The 25,025-nt window shown below is 38.5% G+C and overlaps 1 protein-coding gene across 1 annotated transcript; it reads right to left on the reverse strand.

The window, feature by feature from the left end:
* Positions 1–10,018: 10,018 nt before the first annotated feature.
* Positions 10,019–15,924, reverse strand: LOC143522238 (uncharacterized). The gene is made up of 5 exons (XM_077016044.1): positions 15,796–15,924; positions 15,574–15,628; positions 15,006–15,139; positions 13,780–13,878; positions 10,019–10,302 (listed from the first exon to the last, which is right to left on the reverse strand). The coding sequence occupies exons 1-5, from the start codon at positions 15,922–15,924 to the stop codon at positions 10,171–10,173; spliced, it is 549 nt and encodes a 182-aa protein (XP_076872159.1). The 3' UTR covers positions 10,019–10,170.
* Between the last annotated feature and the right edge of the window lie 9,101 nt (positions 15,925–25,025).

A 25,025-nucleotide genomic window follows, 5' to 3' on the forward strand; every position in this document is an offset into this window, starting at 1 on the left:
ATGTTATAACATGAAGTCACCACTAAGTTAAAAATATTTGAGTTAGTCTCTATCTTGACAACACCATCATGTCAGATTAATTGGTTGAGTGGGAAAAACACAAGATGAAAAGAACACCTTGGCTTTTCAAAGCCATTGTTCTAAGGGCAGATCTTGTGTTGCAGAGAAAAAGCATTTAGAGACTGATAAGCAATCTGATAAGCGATGACAACGTGCGCCCTCGTACTAGTGAGACTGTATAAAATACAATATCCAAGCCTCTCGCATCCAACATGGCCAAAGGAGGAACTTCAGGCATAACTCAAATGTTTCTATCAGACTTGTCACACTGCTCCTTGTATAACTGGCATGATTCACTTTGGGGAACCACTTCAAAAAGAAGTGGAAATCAATAAAGGAAAATATGAAGCTCTTGACAGTCTGGGTGAAGCAGCCTCATCACAATCCTGCATGCTTTCTCCTTCTCCTTCCCACCAGTTCTCCTTTATGCACCTCATCCACTCATCAACGTCACAGCTTTTAGTAACTACATAAAGTCGTTGCACAAGATGTATGGTTTATATGCATTATGAAAGTCATGAACTGCATACTATACTTTGTACTATATACAAATACATTTAAATTACTGTGGTTTTACTTTATTGACAAGTATAGCTGGGGCTTTTCTTCTGGTGGATCCATCCATCCATCCATCCATCCATCCATCCATATCCATCCAATGAGTGGAAACCAGACACCTAATGCCAGGTTCACACTACACGACTTTTCAGTCGTCAGGTTTTTGTGCCGTTCGCACTACATGACTGGTTGTGCTGTAATCGCGAGTCTTTCAGTTGTTGTGGCTTTCACACTACATGACTGATCGGCGACGCGGGCTCACGAATTCGACTGGGGAATCGCCTCATCTGGCTGCCGTCCAAAAACACAAGAACACGAAAATGAAACTCTCGCGAGAACCAGCAACACCACGTAGAAGAAAAAAAAAACAATGTGCATGTACTCCACATTTTCGTTATTAGGCCTATTTTTTTTTTTACCGTTTAAACACTCCATAGTCCCAAGTGAACATAAATAAAATCAATCGCACTATTTCTCCAGTGCTGTCACAATAACAAACACAGTGTTGTAGTAAAGTTGTAAGAAAGGTGAGGATTTTGTGTGTTTGCTGGGTTACTGTTTTGAAAGCATTCTTGAAAGTTTTTTACATTCTTCAGAGATATCTTCAGCGGTGCCGCGGTTCTCTCTCCGCGTTCCCATTGGCTGTAGCTAGACGCTGCTGCCGACTCTCAGTCGCCGACTGGGCTAGATATTAAACATGCTAGATATCTGCCGGTGTTCTGTCGGATTTTCCTACTTTGTCGAATTTTCCTACCGTATCAGCTGGCAGCGAGTATTTATAGACTAGTCTGTCGAATTTTCCTACCTTGTCGAATTTTCATACCGTGTCCGTTGGCATCGCGTATTTGTAGACGTATCTCTTAGTTTGTTTACCTTATGGAAACGTGTAATGTAGCGCAAATCAACGTTTAAAAAGTAGTATTTGTAGACGTATCTCTTAGTTTGTTTACCTTGTGGAAACGTCGTAATGTAGCGCAAATCAGCGTTTAAAAACTAGTATTGTATACGTATCTCTGTAGTTCGTTTACCTTGTGGAAACGTCGTAATGTAGCGCAAATCAGCGTTTAAAAAGTAGTATTGTAGACGTATCTCTAGTTTGTTTACCTTATGGAAACGTTGTAATGTAGCGCAAATCAGCGTTTAAAAAGTAGTATTGTAGACGTATCTCTAGTTTGTTTACCTTATGGAAACGTCGTAATGTAGCGCAAATCAGCGTTTCAAAAGTAGGATGAGCTTTAAAATACAAGTTTTATTTTGCGTATTAGTGTATTATTAATAATAATACACTACACGGCTCAATCATTATCATGCGGAAATATCCAAGTCCCTATAGGTAATAACAGACAGTAAAACGGCGCTGTTTAAAACATTTTAATCAACTAGTTAACTTAATGCACAGTTGAAAACTTTGCAACTGCAAACAAAGAAGAAATTATAAACAAGAAATTAACTTACTGCACTATTGAAAGGACTAAATAGTACTGCACTGTTGAAATTCGCTACCAGGCAGGAAAAATCGATGGGTGTAGTAGGCGGCCACCAAAATAGTGACGTAAAAGCGACTTGCGCATGCGCAGTAAGCCTTGGTATGAATTTTCGATGGGTAGGAAAAATCGACAGAACACCTGTTGTCTGCGACCAGTCGGCGACTGCTCAGCGAGCGTCTTTCAGTAGTTCACACTACACGACTGAGCGAGCGACGAGTGATCGCCGATTTGCCTCCGACCACGACTGAAAATCCAGCCTAAAATCGTGTAGTGTGAACCGGGCATAATTGCTTAAATTGGCCAATTTGGTGGAGTCTATGTAAAACTAGTCTTTGGTAGACAAAAATGCAAACCATTATGGGACTATTGGTTAAGACCTGTGTCATTTGGCAATAACCATTACAATGTCAGCCATGTAAAATACAACAAAGATTATCTTAATATTTTTTTTAACCAAATGTCCCAGTGAAATATTGTGTATTTGGCCCTGACAGTTGATAAAGCACATTTCTGAACTAGAATGCAAAATGTCCTTTGTCTCTCCACTTACAGTTCTGGAGTTAACGGTTGGGGTCTGCTTCAAGTACACATAAGGTCATACATTTGACTGGTTAAGAGGACTGGCACTTTCCCCTGCAAATACAATCCTAGTATTGAAATATTGAGGTAATAGGGTTCCAATTGAGTGTCATGAATAGCATTAACTTTTGTTATGCAGGAATAAGAGCACTTCATACAGCACAGAAGTGAGCTTCTAGATGTGAATTTTCCCTCTATGGAACTCGGCAATGTCAAATTTTAGCAAAAGAGACAGCAACATGGACCCACTATATTTGTAATGCTGCGTGTGTTTTCAAAAAACACTGGAAACATTTACAGTACATTAATCAAACACTTAAAGCACTTGACCCATTAACAGTTTTTAAAAGGGTTTCTTAACAGAAAAAACATAAATATTTGCATAACTCCATTAACGGATATCAGGCTTTACATTTATAAAGAAAAATAAATATTGCACAAAAAGAAGGTAAGCAGCTATACATAAACGACCAAGCAACAAATGTCAAGCCTTTAATCATAATAGTCACAGAGTGCACAAGGCCACCATGTAAGGAAGACATTGAACACACAAGGGGCTCTATCTTTACAATGACAGAGAATAGTGAATAGTCAGGAAAGTGTCATTTGAGTGTTGGGGTCATGGAAGTGACTGTTCAGTGATTTTTAAGCACCTCTTACAGTGTATGCCTTTTTCTGTCAGAGAGCTTGAAATTTTAACTTGAGGTAACCTCATCATGTTTGATGTGTGTCATAATAAGTCATAATATATGCAGTTTGTCTTTCTTAACACTGGCACATTATGCTTCTGAGACTGGCACATGTGCAATTTGAATGCATATGCTAGATTTTCAATTTTTTTTTTAGATGTCTGATAGTGTTAAAGTATAACATAGCAGGACCATATATGAGCTTAAATAAGAAAAGTTCCTTGGTGTTATATTTTTTCTTCAGCTAAGCACCTACATAATGGTATTAGTTTTTTATCTACCAGATGAATATACATTGTGTATGTTTACATAAATCTGTAGGGTTATGGTATTTATGTTTGGATTTTTTTACCTGTGGTACTGACTGTGTGTTGACATGAAGGAACTCAATACATGTAATAATGAGGTTGAATGTCCACAACACTTGTTGCCCCATGATACCTGAGACAAAAAGAGTTCATTTACAAACTATTCAATCTTGTTTATTTACTCAGTGGGTGAAGCATGAAGATTTGTATTGAGCTGGTATACTTTATCAGGCACAGCAGTGATGCAGGAGGATTTTTACATGTTAAAATAGGCACATTGAAATTGGTCTAAACCCCCCAAAGATAGCATAAACTCTGCAATAGACATGCTATTAACTCTGTACTGTACACCCACAAGTATATCCATAAAATAGGAATTTAAGGTAAAGTGGCAGCTGAGTGTATTTTCAGAACCTATTTATTGCCCTAAAAGATTTCGAGAGTGAGAGAAATATGTGACCAATAATGCCGAAAGACCATTCAAGAACACTTTTCCAATGAAAATCATAGTATTTCTCTATGATGAAGCTTTGGGATGAAGTACCTTGCAAATACTTTTAGAGTATCTAATTGTATGTAAATGGCTGAAACGTTTCTTCAGAATTTATCCTTCCACCACTAGCCACAGCCACATTAACAGAGTTAAGCAGGTTAGTTCAATTGTCAGACACACCATGTTGCACAGAATTCAATGGTATGCTTTGAATCATGGCTATTCCTTTTTCTTCACACTATCCATCAGTCTGCTATAGTGTAACATTTGCATCACCAAAAAGACTTGGTACTAGAATAAAAAAAAATTAACACTTTAATGTCATTCTGTAATGGAGACTTACCAGGGATTGGGATCTAGTGGTGAATGTGATTCATGAGTTGAATCAGGTACATTGCAGCCTGGGAAATACTGTGCAGTGCTATGGCACACCAGAGAGAGAGTGAGATCTGAGCAACAAATAAAGTTTTCCTCATTTGTAAAGGATTTCCTTCATCCTAGAAAGGATTACAGCAGACTTTCTCAGTCTACCAGACTGCAGTTTGTGAGTTCACCCATCTTTATTTCCCCAAAATTTAACAGGAGGAATAATGAACAAGAGTGATCACATTGAGTCTGAAAGCACGAAGGCATATGAAAAATTATGTCTGGTAAATCCATTAAAATGAAAAAAATCTTATGACTTGTTTTGTGCATTTTACTACAAATCCTTCTGGCGTTCATCCCATTGGCACGTTTGTGTTCTGTTCGTGTGATGATTTCAGTTACATTTCCCCAACGCCAATATCTTGGCTACAAGTCTAATAACTCAATCCCCTTGTTTCATTCTCAAGCTGATTTGCTTTACATTCATATAAATCCATTTTTATTAGACACCATCATGTTGCTGTACACCAGTACCAGTGGATTTTGTGTGTCAACATCAACTGCTTGGTATATTGTGAATCCACTTGTGACCTTATCAATAGCAGAATCACTGGTACACAACTGAACATGTAGTAGTGAATACTGAAGAAGTTGTAAAGACAAATTACTGAATGAGCAAAAAACTACTACTACTACTAATAATAATATTGATAAGAACAATAACGTTCATAACTACAAATCCAGTGGTCAAGGCCTTGCAGCTTAGGATGATGCCACATGCCCAGCTGCAGAGGTTCTGAGCCCGGTCTTTGGGGACGCACTGTCTGTGCATTTGTGCTGTTCCAGCTTTTACTACTGAACACAGAAATCATAGGCTGCAGAGCTCTTGATATCTTGGCCAAAATGTCGTGGTGGATGAAACAAAATATAAATGGTCTGGCTGGTGGTCCCAAAGGACTGTAATCGAAACCTGTGTACTAGTGGAACCTCATGATATTTCACCCATCTGGCTCATCAGATGTCCAATCAAAATGTCAAACTCATTTTGTACAGAATACATTTTTTTCAGGTCGTATACCAGGCTATTTGATTTCTTTTCTTGGAAACAAATTCTTACTAACTGCATCACATCAGTAAATATTTGCTCAATTTGCTTAAGTGAATTACACCAGGAATAGATTTGTCTGTGTAATGTTGTTTTACATAAGATCACAATTGTTTCTATAATTATTAATCATTTTAACTTTTAGAAACATGTTTTCTTCTTATCATTATATTTTGCTCCCCTTATCAGTTAAACTGAATGCAGTTGTGTTTAGAAGATGTAATGTGAACAGTTTGTATTTTTAAAAACAAGTATAAAAACAAATAATATCAATACAAGAGTATCCTTGATTAAAAAAACACAGATCTATTCTGATAAGCAAAGCAGGGCATGATTGGGTAAGGCGCTTCATTATGAGGCTGACCTCATTAGAAGCAATCGACTTTGATTAATCACTGAATGACTCAAAAATACTTTTGGTAATGAGGAAAAACCTTTTCAAGCGTTGAAAATACTGTCTAGAATATAGGCATACAGGAAGACAGGAATATAACGATAAGACGAACATTAACCTGATGAATTGAGCATTAACATTTCTAAGCGCCACCGAAAGAGGAAACTGGTGTAAACAGGAAATGATCAACGTGTTGGAGGTAATGTCGTCTCATCTGCTAAACATCCGAGGTAATGTCATGATGCGAGCAAATGTCTTTCAATCCAGTGCTTTCTTCTACAACATGACAACAGCACAAAACATTCTCCCGAACTTTTCAAAACCCGGAATGTTCCTGAATGCTCATTTCAGTCTTCATGACCTGAATCCCTCTTAATGTACATTTAATTTCCCGAAGGCAAAGCAGGAACTCACAGATGCCTGAGACTGAAGCTTGGCTTCATCTGTGCCTCCCAGACTTCAGGCAGTTATCCAACATGACTAGTTCGTTTATGTTAACCTGTTCAGTTAATTGGTCTTTGCATAGTAAATTTAATTACATTTAACCAGTTAAAAATATAATCATTTGGGCTATAAGGAAAGCTACAACTGCAATACAACTACAACTACCCCTGCTCCACATAATAATTAAATTTGCAAATCCTGACCCGTGGCCAACTCTATCTGGCATTTCTTTCTTGTATTAATTATAAGTGAGTGGTGGGCACTGCGGATCTTAATACCTTAATCTTAATATTGACATAACATTCGTTTTTGAAAAGCAAAAAAGTGAGCAGGGAAAGTGAGGAAGGTGGCACATATTATTATTACTAAAATAAAATAATGTTAATAACTTTCATCTACAGAAGAGTGCTGTCCAAACTGTAAACATCTGTAAAATTCTTGCTAATAAAGCATGGTAAAGACTAAAAGACATATATTCACTGAATTGCCCATAAGTATGATTTAAAAATGAAATAGGGTTGCAATGATTATTGTTGAATTGTTGGACTGATTTTTAATTACCACATTAATACCAATCAAAGTAATAAGCAGATAGATGCTAGATGTTTATAAGAAGTGATGTTAGCAGGACAAAGCTAATCCACCATTCCAACTGTCCTGACTAATCCACCAATACTCCATATTCTAAACAAAAGCGTCAGACTTTTAACCATCTGGTACAGAGTGCATGCTTTGATAAGTTGGTGTCACCCAGTGATAGAAAATTCTCAGCCATGGAATAATATGTTTGCTCCACATGAACTCTTAGGTGTACAGACTGAGAAATAAAGCTCATAAAATTAAGTACAATCCAACAGTCCTCCTGTGATCATAAAATAAGGATCAAAGGGATGATAAAAGGAAACAAAATCATGAATAAAATCACATAAAAGGTAATAAATAATTACAAATAATAATACGGTGGATATTGAAAAAGAGCTAAGCGTACCCATGCTGACTTAAAAACAACGCTAGGAGAAGGGTGTGTGCCAAAGAAAAGGTTGGGCACTTTTATGTGACCCAAGAAGCAGATCAAACATACTGATGGTCGTATTGATACCCTATTGATACCCTATTGATACCCTATTGATACCCTATTGCCTGGTAGCTGTGGAAAGATGCACTTGCAATCATTTGGCTCTCCTTTAAAAAAATTTTATTAGTAACTCCCAATTGGCAGCTGACTACAGAAACAGACGTCTTGTATTCCCAACCTGTCATATGGCAAAACAAAAGCATTTGATTTTATTTTTCATTTTATTATCTTTTTTGTCTAGTCAAACATGAATCACAAAGCAACAGTGGTCGACTTTGTTTTGGAAAACATGAAAACAGTGACTGTCTCTGGCATGGAAAGGTCTGATGCTACAGGAAGATCCGAAGAGCCTGGTTCTCATCACAAATACACAGGAACAGACCACCAGAACCCACAACAGCTTACATCTGCAGTTCTCCTGTGGCATCTCCAAACTCGGCATCCATTGCACACAAAAAAAAACCAATGTATTTTATCATAAAAAGTTGTAATTCATCACTGACAGTGCCACAACCATAACTGTTAACTAAAGATGCTCTTGAATCAGCAGAGTCAGCTTTACTCTTTCATGGACTCTTTCACAGTAACCTTCATCTGCAAGGAAGGTCATAGAATGAGCATGGCACAGCACGCCCACGTGCACAGAATACCCCTCAAAGGTGCGCTTTCACTAATGTTTGAGACTGACTATATGCAAATAGGGGTCTTCCTGCATAAAATGTGGTGTATTATTATTTTAATGATGATTTTGGCACATTTATAAAAACGTCCTGGATCTGGTTCATCTGTTCAAAGATGTTTCATGTGTTGTTTGGTGTTCTGTGAACTGCAAGAAGTTTTGGACTTGCTAAGATCACCGACGTGGTAGACAATAAACTAAAATTTTATGATGACATATTGTCATATTTTAAAGATGTTTCTCACAGTCTGTCACTTCCTTTAGTCTTGTGATATAGAAATACAGTATATTGTGATGTAGAGAGAGAACAACAACAGATTGTAGATGCCAATGGTGTATTTGGAACAAACTCTAGACCTAAAGACTCAATGACACAAAACAACCTATGAAAGTAGCCAGTTGTCCAATTACTTATACATAATGGGGAAGTCCAGTATATACAAAATCTCTATTTTGTGAGATTCTAACATGGTTCCCCAGATATGGATGTTCATAGTAAAGCAAATAAACTCATCTTTACAGTCATTGTTTAATCTGAAATCCAATGTGCTATGTACAGAGCCAAAATAAATATGATGTCCAGTCACTGTACAGTTACCTACACAGTGCACATAATTTACATTTACTAAGCTATTTTATTTTGTAACTTTGTATCTGACAACTAGCCAGGTTGCGAATAAATAGATTTTAAAGTGCTCATTTCTTGTCAGTCGTTTCTAATTCTATGTGCACTGTCTCAAGCACTGAAAGGTGTCTTACAGCCCTTGATTAATGCGATATGTGGGAATTTGTCCCATTACCATGATAAATGCCTTGTAAACACAAGTCACTGCTATTCATGCATCATCATAATCCTGGATTAGGAGGAGCTGGCCAGACCCATAAAGGCAATTAAGCACTGACAGGGCCAACCCTTCGATACCACGCTTAATCCATCCTTGTGTTCAAAAACACATAATGACAACCCAAAACAAACGTAATTAAAAATAAAGGCCATGCTAGTTTTTAACCTATGAACAAATGTCAAATCTTAATGCCACGCTGAGCAGTTAAATGCAACTTCATTAAGCTAATTTTCATTCTGTCCCCACATTTTTCTGTACAGCTGTCCTTTGGTGCTTAATCGCAGGTGACATTTCAGGACGTTTCACTGCTGCAGCCATTGGCTCTGTCGCCACACGGCATAGTCATGCCCCTCTGAGAGCACTCTAAATTGTCTCCTTCAATTTTCTTCCAGATCTTATTTTTAGCTCCTGGGACATTTAACTGATGTTTTTCAGAGGAATATCTAAACTCCCTAGCAGTCTGGCACCGCCATTATCAGAGTGATGGTCAATTGAGATGATCAATTTGCATAATGAGGCGTTAAATTGTACCCATCTTCCCTTTCCCCCCACTTCCAGTAGCCCAACCCTTCTGTAGACAGACGCAGAGACACACGGGCTTTGATACGACTGGTTTGCATTGGTCTTCAAAGATAACTCTGCAGGATGCAAAACAAACCTTTGTGTTATGATTCAGTAAGGAATAATGAAACATAAGAATCACAGCTGAGATCAATGCTTGTCAAATTGTAAAACCATTTACAGTACAATTTACCGATGAACACTTCAGTGCATTTGTGACATAAGTAAATGCAACATAAGAATAGATCAACATCATCACTAAACACAGATCTCACAAGTGTACATCACGCATGGCTGGGAAAAAACAATTGTAATATGTTTGAAACCTCACTCAGATATTCTTCTCTTACCAGATCATGGTGAAGACAGTCATAATCCTTTATTGTGTTGTCCTCACCAGCACTGACAGTTTTAATATTTCTCTAATGCAATATATATTTTTAAATTGCCAAAAAATCTAATCTCTGCTCAAAAAAAAGATCACATTGGAGGGACAGAAGGAGCTGCATCTAGTAAAGTTCTGCCTCTTAACGTGTACTGACAGGTGTGACAGCAGGACACATGCTGGCCCGTGATGGAGCGATCTGTGGTCCGTGTGCTACCGTGTTGAGCAGCTGCTTCTGGAGGATCCTTTCTTCACGACACATGAACTTCAAATCCTAGAGGTGGCAGACACATGGCAAATACTTTTTTACAAAATGATATAAAAAAAGGTTCAATGAGTGGGGAGAGCAAATTCATACCAATGCTGTAAAACTGAAACACACTGAACTGGGACAACAACCAATCATAGCAGTTTTAATACATCCTAAATGTATATCATACTTTTACAGTTCTTTAGTGTTGCATATGTTAAGGCATTACTTAAATGGTGAGTGAATATTTGTTCCATTAATAATACCCCCACAATAAGCACCCACAACTGTATTATTTGTTTAGAATATCTAATCTATATTAAGCAGACCTATGTAATAATTTACTTACAATTAGCATTTTATGGAAAGCAGCCTCAAATATTATGCAAAAATCTTTTTAAAATACATACAGTAAATACCTGATTAATACATACCATATACAATATACAGTATGCAATATACAACCATACAAATATATAATACATACAAATATAAGACACTCATGGTCAAGAGTGGAGACCAGAGGATTGTTGGAATGCCACTAGTCAAGCCGTCCCAGAGGGTATACGCGGAGGGTGTGGGAACTATGGATGCTTCGATGCCCAACATCAAGAGTAACACCCAAACAACTAGTTGCTCAGTATCTCAACTAGAGATTGAGGTGGTTCAACACAACATGCTATGGCAAGGGGGAGTCAGGAAGTCATATCGGGGGAGGGGGTGTTTTATTTTCCCTATCCCAACTTCTATTGGGAATGAAGACCCAATAATACTCAATAACTCAATAAAGACAAGAGAACTTCTGACCTGTGAATAAGAATAATGGTACCACCAGCAAATAATGGAAGTGGTTGATGTGGAGAAATCCTACCGTCGACTGGAAGAGTCTGCACTGAAAGACAGAGGCGCTAATCATGGCTGTACAAGAACAAGCTCTCTCTTGTGTTAATACATTTACACCTAGCACATCTAGATTGGTTGCAGGTTAAAGTTGAAATCTGAATGGTCAATTATATCGCTCTTGACGATAAAAAAACATTAAACACATGCTCGTAATGAGCAATCTAATATATATAACACAGCCACTAAAATAACTGCCACAAAAGGATCAATTGTCATCACCCATGCATCCTCAAGTGCAAAATCAGGGGTTATGAATTCAGCTTCATATAGGAGAAACTTAAGAGAAAACTTGCTGAGCGGTTTGTTGAACATCGGACCATTAGGATTAAGGATATGTCATTTCCAGTGGCATTGTGAATGGACATTGCATTAACCACATAACTGTTTGCATAGCTATCTGTTAGCAATGAAATTAGGAAATTCAAAGCAAAAGAACTGATCTCCACTATTGGAACTTCAGAACCCCATGGAATGAATGTGATGATTTAAACATAACTGGTTCCCCCTCCTATATTAAATCAGAAGCACTTTGCTTGCACAGCTGATGAAGGACTTCTGTCTGAAATATCCTGTTTCTCTATAAGCTTTGTGTACTTTACTACAATTTTTTATATCTCAATGTAATATCTTTCCAGAGAAACCGGACGTTTCGGACAGAGGTCCTTCATCAGCTGTGCAAGCAAAGTGCTTCACAGTGCTCATATTTTGTTGGTAACTTCATAATATAGATAATTCATGAGAACTTGATCACAATTATTGGTCCATAGGAGACACAACATTTACACAGCAATGCTAGCGGAACTTTACACAGCAATGCTAGTGCAACTTTACACAGCAATACCAGCATAACTTTACACAGCAATGCTAACATGATGATACACGTTTGAATGCGTGTTTGCATTGTCTTATCAATGCAAGTGCAGAACAGAGATGTTTTTGTCATAGTGGTTGCTCTATGTTTGGCCTGCTCTGTTTAGAAATAGATAGCTGAGCTTTAAATGGTTGACTGGAACCTAATTTACCTTGATCAACACACACTCACAGATGATGGGGGAAAAACCCCTCCAGAGTTAGTAAAGGTCACGTTCCCGGGAGATTTTCTGCTCTAGCCGAACAGGGATGAGATGCACATAGCTACATGGCTTGAGGATTTGGACCTGCATGGCAACACGTGATGATCTGTCCACAAATCCTCCTCTACTACCCAGGGGAAATTGTATTTAACATAAAATGGTTGCTGGAGCTGTTTGTGCAACACTGCTCGGAATCCATCCCATTAGCATAAAGGAATGATTGATTATTTTAATTACGATACTGTAGACGTGGAGATAAGGATACCACAAGAAGAGCGTAAGCACAGCATAGAAACATCATAATCATAACCTAATATACTGTCTCTCAGAGCTAAGACGGGATGATACGATATTAGCAGATACCACACAGACAAATTAACCTCTTATATATATGCAAAGCATTTTAGTTTGCACACACACCTGCACAGAAGGATAAAGTAGAATTAAAGGCAATGGCATTGAGATAGTAGTGTTTCATATTTATCTAAATGAGTATGGATTTACTAAATTGAAGTAGCAGAAATGCATATGAGCTAGAGGAAAACAACTGGTAATTAACTCCTTAGTAGCTACAGAAACCCAGCAGGCCATAAAGCACTCTTTAATTGAAAGAGCCCAAGAAATAATGTACTTGCATCATACAAATATGTGTTTACAGGCAGGCTTCTGCTCAGTAAGGACTGTATGAAGATGATTTTGTCTATTTTATGGTTGACTTTGAGAATTTCCCCATTTGTTCAACAGCAAGTAAAAAGTGCTTTTGTAAAGATTAATATCTGAAGGACCAGAGCCTATCTTCAGACCCTCCCATAGGTTCACAGTGAGTGGTGTAATGTGTAATGAGGATGCAAGGTCGCTTTGGATGACAAAGACTTCAGCCCACATGCTATTACAGTGACTGCTCCAGGCTCTGATGGAATAGATCAAAATCCCTTGTTGGCAATAACAACCTGTCTTCAGTGAACCCCATAAGCTGCTGTGACTCATCATGTCAGTACTCCTTCACAAGTTATATTTTGCTTTCCAATTCATTTAAGGGTGTCCACAGACTGATTGCCAAATCAGAACAAGCATGTTGAGTGCTTTGATTGAAATGGTAAGTGGCACTAGGGGGCAGTATTGCTATACACACTTTGTACAAGCACATCCTGCACATCTGGGAACTACCAGGCCTTTTCATCTCAAAGTAATCTTTGGTTTAATATCCCATTTGGTAAAAGTGTGAGCGTTAATTAGAGGGTGCCGCACATTTCATACCTATATACCTTTTTTTGATATGCGTTGCAATGACATCAACAACTAAAGATAGCAAGGCAACGCTTTACACGCTGTTTATATGCAGTGCTGAGTTTTAATGGAGCTTCTCTTTTGAAATACAAATTCATCCCAAACAGAGAATCAAACTTGCACAAATCCTTCACAGGGCTTTTCAATTCATAGGTTAATATCTCATTTGTTTTTCTAACCAAGGGACATTACAGTCGATTAGACAGACTGACAAATAAGTAACCCGTGAATTCAGTACCTGAATGAGAAAAGGACGAGCATGCTGGAGCTGGATCTGAAGTTCTGTACAGCTGGTCACACGCCCATGTCCACTCACTTCTGCTGGAACGTTCTTCTCCTTTGTTGCCATGTCCAGGACATATGAGGAGAAACTCATGAATGTATCCTGCCCCATGATGCTTTACTACAGATGAGAACTAATGACATGCTGTCATCATGGTAAAGACCCAAAGCTGCAATAAAGCACTCATTACTGCTGTCTTTGGTAAGTACGAAAATGCTGCAGTTTGAAATGACTTTACTTCTGTGCACATTTAAGATCGGAGTGCTTGTCTCAATTTGAGATAGTAAGATGAAATTAATGAAAGAGTAATTGGAGAGGATCTCACGAAATTATGAGAGCCTCTTCTTTTGATGAGGGCATCATTCTCAAGTTTGCTGGTGATTGTGTGAACTACAAAGGGTTCACTGCTTACTACAGTGATCCTGAGACGTGACGCAGGCTTTAATGGGCGCTCTTTAGTGGTGCTTCTACTTTACATCATATGTTAGTTGGGTAAATCGGTAGTGAAGGCTGCTATTTTGCTCTTGACTTTTCAATTCCAATTGCAATGTTGTACCATGCAGTGCCACATGCTGGGTTAATATGGATGAGCAGAAATTGGACCACTTTGCTTTATTTGCTTAATACCTGGAGATGAATTAGGTGATGATGACGTGTCATGGAGGTAAATTCTTCTGGGTGTTGTGTTTTGTTTTTTCTTAAGCACGTACAAGGCTGTGGAGTCCATACTGTGGTGCGGGGGGAGGGGAGGGGGGGTTATTGTACTGACACATTAGTAGTTTGTGATCCATTAAAACTGATTGGTGCAGTCTGTGCTGTCTGTGCACAAATAATCTCAGATTATCCTCCCACTATAATGCACACTTTCTAAATGGATTTTCAAATCAGTCCACAGATTGTTATGACTAGGTCAGCTTCTTTTGTTTGTTTGTTTTTTTGTCTGAGCAGCATTTATGTGGTTGACGTTTTTTATTGGTATGATATATCTGTCAGGCTTTCTCTCAGGAGCAATACATGAGATTTAGCTGTATGTTCAGACTGTGTTTCTCTTGATTTATGTTTTGAGAAAACTCTTTAATTATAAATCACAGGCAGTTCTCTCTCTCTAGACTCTCCATTCTCCATTCCCACAAACAACAGGTTCTGCTAAGCCCGTGCACAAACATTTTTCACAGACGTACCACAATCCCCTGCAGACCTCCGCCTGCTCTTGCGATGGCGAAGTCCTTCAGGTGCTGCACTTCCCGAGTCCATCTCTCAGAGTGTCGCTCAAGTGTTGATATCACACCTTCATGAAGCGCTGGCAGACAAAGTCCTAATAGTAAAAAGGATGAAAGGATAACAGAAACAAGGGTTCATGGGTGAGATTCAATACTGCAAGTGCTGGATAATTTTACAACCTTAACTCAGCACACAGCAGGCACTACAACTAGACCTACACATCTGCTTCAAGCCCAGACAAAAGTAATGTTAAAATTATTTCTCTTCACACTCCTTTACACTTTGGACAGATAAAGAAGCCTTTATTCCTTCTTTTCAAGGTACAAGGGTTACATCATTGAAGTCTCTCTCACACATTTAATGACTTACTTTAAATATTGTAAAGCCACAGCCATACTTGACAATGACTTCACAGCCACACATGAGCAGTTTTGATGAGGGGCAACTCAAAGTTTTGTGGCTATGTCGTGTAGACCACAAAAGACCCTGATGGCTCTGCAAGTCCTGATCCCAGCCAATTTCAGGCACCGAAGCGGTTTGAGACAGAGGAGGGCTTTGCCGCCAAGAGACCTGTGCAGCGTCCCTGATAAATAAGCACAGGGACCGGTTGCTCACTGGGGGAATGACAAGCGGAAGAGGAAGGACCATGGGGAGCAGATGGACAAGGTCTTCAGGGGGCTATGTCAGCACCTCAGGCACAAAGCTGTTTCACCTCACCGAGGAACTTGACGAAGTCAGACACACCCTCACGTGTGCTTTTTTCTCCTGATGGCTGGAAATGAGCTCGGGCAGGGTCCCGCCACGCTCTGATCTGTCAGGCTGATTTGTGCCTCCACAACACCTCACACTTGTGTTCGAACAGAGGCCTCTGCCAAACATGACAAGCCAATCAGCCTCCTCTCTCACACAAATCACCTGTGTGCACCAGCTTCGTAGTGACAGACTGGGTTAGTGGCCAAAATCCTGAAGAGGACCACATGCAGTTTGCGAGCTAAACACTAAGCGCTCACCTGATTTTAAGACAAACATCACCACCTTTGTCTATCACCTATAAAACTTTGCAGACATTAATCTTAATCTTAATCAGGTGGTCACATGATTTCAGTACAAACATATATAGCCACCTGTAAACAAGTTAAAAAGGCAGTCATAGTAGAAAATATAGTGACAATGCATTTCAGCAAGACAAAGAGAAAGGAGTATGAAGAGGTGTAGAGGAGGTCACTATAGTCCAACATCTGAGTGTTCATATGCAGTATGGAAAGTCCTTATAACAAGTTAAATCTAACAATATTTAGACAGAAATCCATTGCCATAATAATCTAATTATTGTTTTGAGATATAGCCAGAACCTCACAGAGCTGTTTTACCCATCTTACTTCAGTACATTGATAGCAAGGATGTAAGATTTAATAACTGTGTAAACTCAAAAGTCCATAATTACACTGTTCACTAGGAATATAAGTCACTACACTAAAAGGCCTCATTTGCAGCATCGCAGGCCTTGATTAATGAGAAGAGACACACCCTATCAATTTGATGCTACACTTCATAATGCACATTTCACATCTATCAACTACTTACTCTCTGATCACCGTAACAAAATATGTTGCTACTGAGATATTGCAAAATGGCCCCTATCCAGCACCACTTGATTATACCACAGAATATTTTAAGCATTGCTTGTCATGAAAGCCAGCTGAATTGGTGAGGACTTCTCACAGCCTCGTTTGGAAGCCCAGCTCCAGACTGAAGGAGCAGTGTCAGCCTTGATGTCTGAGACAGAGAGCGAGATGAAACAGCCTTGAGCAGTAGGCTATAAAAGCTATAAATAAAATCTAAGTAGCAGAATAGACCTAATAGGCCTAATATTTCTACTACGGATGCTAATAGCTTCGTAATGTCAGTGCTATAATTGTGTTCAGGCCATTTGCTTGGCTGTGTCTGTGAGAACGTGTGAAGAGGGATGAGGAAGATTGAGACACCCTCAGGTAAGGACAGGCCACAACGATAACATCTCCAGAAGCTAACAAAACAAGTATCACTTTTTTTTGGTTTATGTGTTGTTGCTTTCACACTATCATCTAAAACCTTTGGATTATTACATGCAGGATTGCAATGGATCACTCTGGGTGCGGTAATATGATCTCCAAATGGCGCTAAGACAGCACTGTTCACAGTAGTTTCCTTATGCAGTGTTAAGAGCTGGGGCAATGCTTTAGTCTGTCAGCTGAAAACCTCACTGTGCTGTCCAGAAGGCTGCAAGACTGCTGGGAGTTCTCAGTAACCGCGTCCCTCTGGGAACGATGTCTCTACACTAACCTGCGAGAGGGAAGGTTGCAGGGGTAATTAAAGCCAAATACTAAAAGTTGCTCCACTGGTCAGGGGTGAACTTTTACAGCGATCCAGAGTGAGGGTCTCCTTTTTTTGCCCAGGGTGTCCTCCGCCTCTGATGCAAATACAAGAACTCTGATTCAGACTTTAGGTAAAGGACACTAACTACTAAACAATTAAACAGAAATAACCTGCTTACAGTGATTACAGAGATAAAGTGTTTAGCTGAAAATTTACAAAAATTTATCTCTGGGAGTATCAGAGTTTTCTCTTATTCAGTACATAATGCATTTGTATTTTTCCTCTCTAGAAGTTACAGCAAACTCAAAAGCAACATCACTGTAAAAATAATATCAAAGCAGACATTTTGCCTACTGCAGGAGTTATAAACAGCTGTTTGTGCAAATCATATCACAAAAAACCTGGATAATAAAAGAAGTGTTATTGCATGGTGTTTATATAATTTATGGTGATTATGCTTGCCTCTCTGGAGCGATAACTGCTATCTCATAAAAAAAGCATCTGAAACCCAGTGCAGCCAGCAGGTCTTGAAAATGCAAATCCAGCTCTAAATATGAATGATGGAGGCATTCCAAAGGTTATCACACGCTCCTGCCCTGCTTGAAAAGTAAGGTAAGGTTCAAAAAGAGCAATATGACCAACATTGAACAATTATTTTAATTCGAGGCAAAAAGCACCTCACTTTAAAGACATTGCATTACAACTATAATGCATAATGCACCATGCCATACTGAACAAATCTGTCAGCACAGTGTGTGCCACATATTTACCAACTTGTGTAATGTGTTATGCAGCCATGGCAAAGCACTTAATTTGGCTACCAGTGGTGGCTTAACAATAGAGAAAAATAGGGATGGAAATGCCAGGGTATAGTCAGGTTATTTCACAGTCCTGCGCTTACAGTATCTTCGGCAGAAATTTCAGAGATCTTAGGCAGACATTTCATATGTTAAAACTAGGTCACTCTTATCTCACAGTCAAGGGTCTTCAACATACTTTGAAATATATGAAGATGTACGCGCTGAATGTATTCTTTGTCTGGGAGCGTCCACGGGCAGAGGGTGAAGTGTCACTCACCCTTGTGGAGTAATCTGGCATCTGTTCACTGAGACTACACTGTGAACATAGAGCCCCACGGCGAAAGGGCACCACCTCGCCTGATGGCTCTTGGCAAAACAGCCCATGCTTGACACGCATTTCTCAGAGCCCTGCGTGGTAGGTCTGAATGGCTTGTAGCACTGAAAACTCAGAAAAATAAACTTTCACACAAAGCTCAATACTTTTAGTGCAGGAGTTTTATGTGCAGATATACTATTCCACTCTTCATGATTGCTGAAAACCTTTTTTTTTTTTTTTTTTTTGTTTGGACAGTTTATATTTTCTTATACTAACCCCGATCACATTATCCCAGTTCTTGGTTACACCTCTTCAGATACATATTATATCATTTACTACGCTTGAAGGTATAAATTCATTCATGCTTGTAAAGCCCAAGGGAGAGTTACTGTAAAACGCTGTTGCATTACTGTGCTGAAGCCTCATTGTTTTCCATAAAGAAGCACGCTTAACCTGCCTGTTAAAGAGGATGCAGAAAGGAATGGATTCAAGGATTCGCATTCCACTTTGAACCTTTTTTTTTGAAGAATTGAACAATTGTACTACATAGTAAGATGGAACAACAATTGAAGGATACCTCGAGTGTAAGTTTGTCATCCCATGAATATGAGCAGTTGAGTGGATTCTGAGGGAAATGAGATGATAACTATTCTCCTGTTCTCTCTCAGCCTTTCGCCTCAGACACTGCAGATCTATGAGAGAGTGAGCCTTGTTGCTAGGATACTGAACATAGCTCTTTAAAGGGACCACTGAGGAAAGACTGTAGAGACAGAAGCAAGAGAGTGAGACAGAGAGTGAGAGAGAGAGAGAGTGAGTGAGAGAGAGAGAGAGAGAGAGAGAGAGAGAGAGAGAGAGAGAGAGAGAGAGAGAGAGAGAGTGAGAGAGATATTCCCAACTACACTAATGGCTTTTCAGTTGTTTTGAAAATGGAGCTGATCAATGAAAACAATTACACATATAACCATTTATCTTTTCCCCCCCAAAATACTTCTGCTAACCTACAAACAAGTCAACAAAACAATGCAAAATAAATAATAATAATAAAAAAGAAAGAAAATGGAGACATTTAGCATTCACAGCATTCACATATAATGTCACATATAGTGTCATAAATAATCAGATTTCTGTCTTTGGCAACATAATGATGTAACAGAAGTAAAAACTGTTATTGTTAACTTATTATTTATTTTATTTAAAACCAATATTTGAATGAATAGTTCAAACATTCACTCAGAAAGTGGTCAATACACACAGAAAATTCATTGAGTGTAATTACAGTTATAAATGTTTATTCTATAAAGTTTTAAAAATGGAACCACCCCACACCAATTAATTTGGAGATTTAGATGGCTGTTAAGCATGAACAATATAACAATATAACTCAAAACATCATGTGCGTGCTGAGCAGTTTGTACATTGTAGATTGTTTAGCATGTGGACAGGTAATGTTTTTTGATTGGTCACTGAAACCTGCAGCATTTAAAATGGCATTTCCTCCTCTATTTCTCCATAATAAAACATAGCATGTGTGATTCTGAAGTTTACATGGCAGATTGCAACAGCAGGAACAATCACCTGAGATGATAACGGTGACTGTGGGAAGTTGAACTCCCCGACACAAAGAGGTTTATTTAAAATGTTTGTGACAGGATCGAGGCATCATTAGTGAGTGGAGCTCATCCATTTATAAGCTGCTGGTGCCAAGAGAAAACACCACCACACCCTTCCCACTATGACAAACACCCTTGATGTCTTCATCAGGCAGACAGTCAGTAGATGTATGGCACTGAAAGCCACACATATTTCCACTGGGACCCTTGCAATTCAACACCAGCTTGTTACTAAAATCTCTTGACTCATAGCAGCCATTTTACTTAATGTTATCTCTTTGTGGAACAGTGAGGAATTTTTATCTGATGAGCTCAACAAATTACGGTCTTCTGTAATCATATTCTTATACTCATTTACTACTAAATTCATAGCCAACAGAGTGAATTTATGTTCTCAAAACACACAAATGACTTTGTGAGTATGTCTTAGTGGATGTCTATGGCATTATATTCTGTTGTGTCACAAAACGAGGTAAAGTCTCTCTTCTCATCAACTCAGCACAAAAAGAATATTTTGTACCTTCTCATGAATAGACGTTTATATGTTCTCCACCCATATGTCAGTATGAATCCACATCTACATGGTATAATACATTGTTGACTATAGATGGGAAAGTAAACAAAAATATACATACAGCTACATTCATTTGTGCTACAAGCATTAAAACCTAGATGTTACACCATAATATGCCACAATATGGTAACGTTTTGTCATTTTTGCGACAACGGTCAACAACGTTAACATTAACACCCTTTTTGTCATTGATTTTATCTTTCTGCTATAATAGCATCAGGATGTGCCACAACCCTTCCATCCCTCTGAAATGCAGTCATAAGCACGTGTTCACCACCATTGCTACTCTCATATTCAGATAAGATGCTGACCTACTTAGTTTTAAGGAAATGCAGATTCCACAATTACTAGAGCACTCTGCTGTGGAGCAGATCTAGCACTACAGACGGTGTCTCTGCCTACACACTAGAAGTGGTCTGATTAGTCTCTTCAGAGAGAGGATAAAATTGTCAGTTTTCAGAAAGCTACATTTGATGACTTAAGGTAAGTATGCATTAAAGCCATGTGCTTGGTGTACCTCCAAGTCTTACAGGACTTGACAAGCTTTCACATTATAAATGACTACCCTCTCAAAATGTACAAGTTTTACTCAAAATGTACTACACATGTGATTACCTCTTCAGACATTCTGCTCACAAATAATATGGACAGTGAAGTATATTTTGAATCATTTTGTTGGATTATATTTGCATCTTTAAAAGAGCTCTGTGAGATCTAGGGCAGAGTACCTAACTTCAGAAGCACAGCATCTCTGATCTCCTTGGTCTAATGAGCAAGTCCTGAGTCCTGGTGTGTTTGTGCAGGGAGATCACCAAGCCTTTGCGTTGCGTGCTGTCATTCTCCAGGACTGCACTTGAAAAACCCCCGATCTGATGCAAATATAAAACTCGCAGTTTTACCTTATTGGATGTTACTGACTCATGCCAGCTACTATGTTATTTACTATCTACCATACAATATAATTTCTTTTACTGCAACCAAAGAAAAGGGGAGTATTACTCTCGGGTTGGTCAGGTATACAGAACTGAAGATCATGTGTGGTATTACCTGTGGTATAATGAATTCCAAGGTTTATATTCCATGTACTCACCTTTCTCTAAGAGAAATGATTCAGCATTGTGTGTAGAAATCTAAATGTTCCAAACTAATTATTTGTACAACATATACAACTATAGTAATAAAAGATTAATCAGGTTCAGGATAAACATGAGTATTTTTGGGTTCTTTTACACTTTTGTAGTATAACATTTCAAAGCATAAAGCACTTCAAGGTGCTGGAGTGTTGCTGATCTGGTTTCTAATCCCTCTGTCCTCCCCATATGTGAGGTGGACAAAGGTCAAAGGTCAAATCTAGCCACTGTGTAAATAGTAAAACCTAGTTTCTGTTAGGGGAAAATCTATCTTAGGGGAATATCTACTTGGAATATAAAATTTATATCTGCCAAACCTGTAAACTTTGTAATACGTGATTACATCAAATGCACCTGTCATGTATTTCTTGGGTTAGGGTTAGAAAGATCTATGATTTTTTGGTAGAATGTTGTAAATAACATATGAATGTAGTCCAAAGAATTAAACTGAACCTATACTATTATTTGGGCAGCACTGGATGTTTTATGTTACAACAGGTTGCATCCAACTAGCTGACAGTAAGATACTAGAAGATAAATGTCTTCACTTTTTTAAAGTCTATCTCAGTGTGATACTTGATGCATTTTACCACAGGGAAAAAACCCAACACCTATTACCCGAATATGTATGTGCACAGTTGAACAAAATTCATGAGCCCTGTGCATGACCTGGATTTCTGCATTCATTAAACCCTTAATTAACCCCCAATTCAATAAAAACACACATGCAAAAGTATACAACAAACAAACAAACAAACAAACAAACACAAAGTACATAATAGAAATATTCAAAGCCCAGGTGGAGAAAACTGTGATCCTTTGCACTTATTAAATGGTAGAAACTCCTTTGCAGAAACAGCTTCTGCTAAGCATCTCCTGTAGTTGCTAATCAGACTTGTACATTAAGTCTGATTAGTAAGGCTGAATGTTACCATAATTCTCTTCATAATATTAAAATATCAATCCATTGATTTTTCTGGGATTCCTTACATGACAGGCCCTCTTCAGATCATGTCAAAGCATCTGAACTGAGCTGAGGTCTGACTTGGTCATTCCTTAACACCAATGCTTTGTGTGTTGGTGATTTCTTCAGTGTTTTGGGTCACTGTCTTGTTGCATCACCCGACTCCTTTTAAGCTGCAGGTGATGGTCCACTGCCCTGACATCCCCCTATAAAATTTTATGCAATTTGGAATTTATTGTTACATCTATGAGAGTACGCTGCTCACGGCCCTGAGGCAGTAAAGCTGAAACTATTTCAGATCATTCTTTTGATCAGGACATGGCTCACATGAAAACCTTTCTTGAAAAGCACAGACTCTGTCAGTAATCAACCTTTGTGTGATTTAAACCCACACCTCCAGACACCAAATTTTAGGTACCTCCAACCCACACCTGCAGTTCCATTGATTAGAACATCTTATTGATTTGAACATCTGACTCCAATTAGCTTTTGGACAAGTCATTAACCAAGTGATTCACATATTTTCTCCAGCCCTGAATGTTCTAACAGTGTGTACTCTATTGAAGTACAAATGTTTGCATAATATTAAATTAAACGGATTGTATTTGTCTAGTTGTAACTTGTTCTAATGCACTAGAATGCTTTGTAGTCTGAAAAGTATGATCACCTCTCACTTACTGCTCATCTATTGGCTCTCACATACTGCTCATCTATTAGCTCTCACTTACTAGTCATCTATTGGCTCTCACTTACTGCTCATCTATTGGCTCTCACTTACTGCTCATCTATTGGCTCTCACTTACTGGTCATCTATTAGCTCTCACTTACTAGTCATCTACTGGTTCTCACATACTACTCTTCTGTTGTCTCTCACATACTGCTCATCTATTGGTTCTCACTTACTGGTCATCTATTGGCTCTCACTTACTGGTCATCTATTGGCTCTCACTTACTGGTCATCTATTGGCTCTCACTCACTGCTCATCTATTGGCTCTCACTTACTAGTCATCTATTGGCTCTCACTTACTGCTCATCTGTTGGCTCTCACATACTGCTCATCTATTGGCTGTCATTTCTCCTTAGTCCACATCACCATTTACCTGAGGATAGACAAAAAATCCATTATAATATTATGTCATCGGAACATCAAAGCAAGAAAAACACAGATGTAAGTCAGCTAATCTGTCCACTTTACACCAGATCATTGAGATGACAGGAGTGTGCCACATTTCTGGCTAAACTCTCATGGTTTTATTTAGGTTGCTTAGTGTAAGGCCAGCATGAATTGAAAATCAGACCTCATTCATATAAATAATATATGAACAGACACAAGTTACCTGTTGCAACGTTAAACTCACAGTCACTAAGGTGTATGTATCCTGTCACTGCAAAGCCAATTTACATGCATGACAAATCATTTCTTTAATGCATTATTACTAGTGCCAAGGGCATATGTGTCTGACAGATATGATGGTAGCACGGGCTGCTAGTAAAACTATGGTTCCCTGGTGGAAACTGAAAACATATCCTTTATTTTTTTTTATGTGGCTCCTAGTTATGTAAGATCACACTGTTGATTGTCTGAACTGCTGACATTGGACTATACCTGTGAGTAAAATATGCCTGCAAAAAATATGCACTATTTACAAAAAGGGACGTTTAAATACATCTATAAATTACAAATATCACTTTAACATATATGGCCAAAAAATCTAAAAAAAACAAGTGATGTTAGCTATTATGTAATTGTGTAAAAATTGTGTAAAATGTAAACAAAGTGCAGCAAAAATGTAATAATAAAATTAAAACAAACAAAACAGCAACAGTCAAAAGTCTCCCAGTATACAAGCTGAAATTTAGGTTGGGTTGCTGGGTAGCATGATAATGTCAGGCGTGTACTATTTTTGTGTGTTTTGGTGTAATTAGCAGGATTATGTCATCACCATGTGTCATGTGGTGCTAATAATATGTGACATATTCTCGTTTGTGCATCTACCAGCCATGCTGCCTGCACTCCAAACACACTACAAACTGAACTAGTTAAATAACTAACATTTGTTTGAAGTAACTACTTTGATGAGCAGTGAACACTTCAATATATCATGTGTTGTGTTACAAAGGGTAAACACTGCCCACTTCTGTTTACACTCTGGAGTGGAGAGTGTTGACAGTGATGGTCCATTTCAGCAGGTGTATGCATAAATGAAGGCCCACATTGAGTAGAACACCA

This window comes from Brachyhypopomus gauderio, chromosome 8 (assembly GCF_052324685.1).
Source record: "Brachyhypopomus gauderio isolate BG-103 chromosome 8, BGAUD_0.2, whole genome shotgun sequence".
Taxonomy (NCBI): Eukaryota; Metazoa; Chordata; class Actinopteri; order Gymnotiformes; family Hypopomidae; genus Brachyhypopomus; species Brachyhypopomus gauderio.

Bases quoted from the DNA above. Each gene is read 5' to 3' on its own strand.
- LOC143522238 (XM_077016044.1), bottom strand. From the start codon at position 15,924: ATGTTTGGCAGAGGCCTCTGTTCGAACACAAGTGTGAGGTGTTGTGGA. The intron at 15,140-15,573 runs GTGCCTGAAATT...TTTTACTATTAG, and splicing joins CTCTGTCTCAAACCGCTTCG to GACTTTGTCTGCCAGCGCTT. The intron at 10,303-13,779 runs GTACTGAATTCA...TGCCACCTCTAG, and splicing joins CTCGTCCTTTTCTCATTCAG to GATTTGAAGTTCATGTGTCG.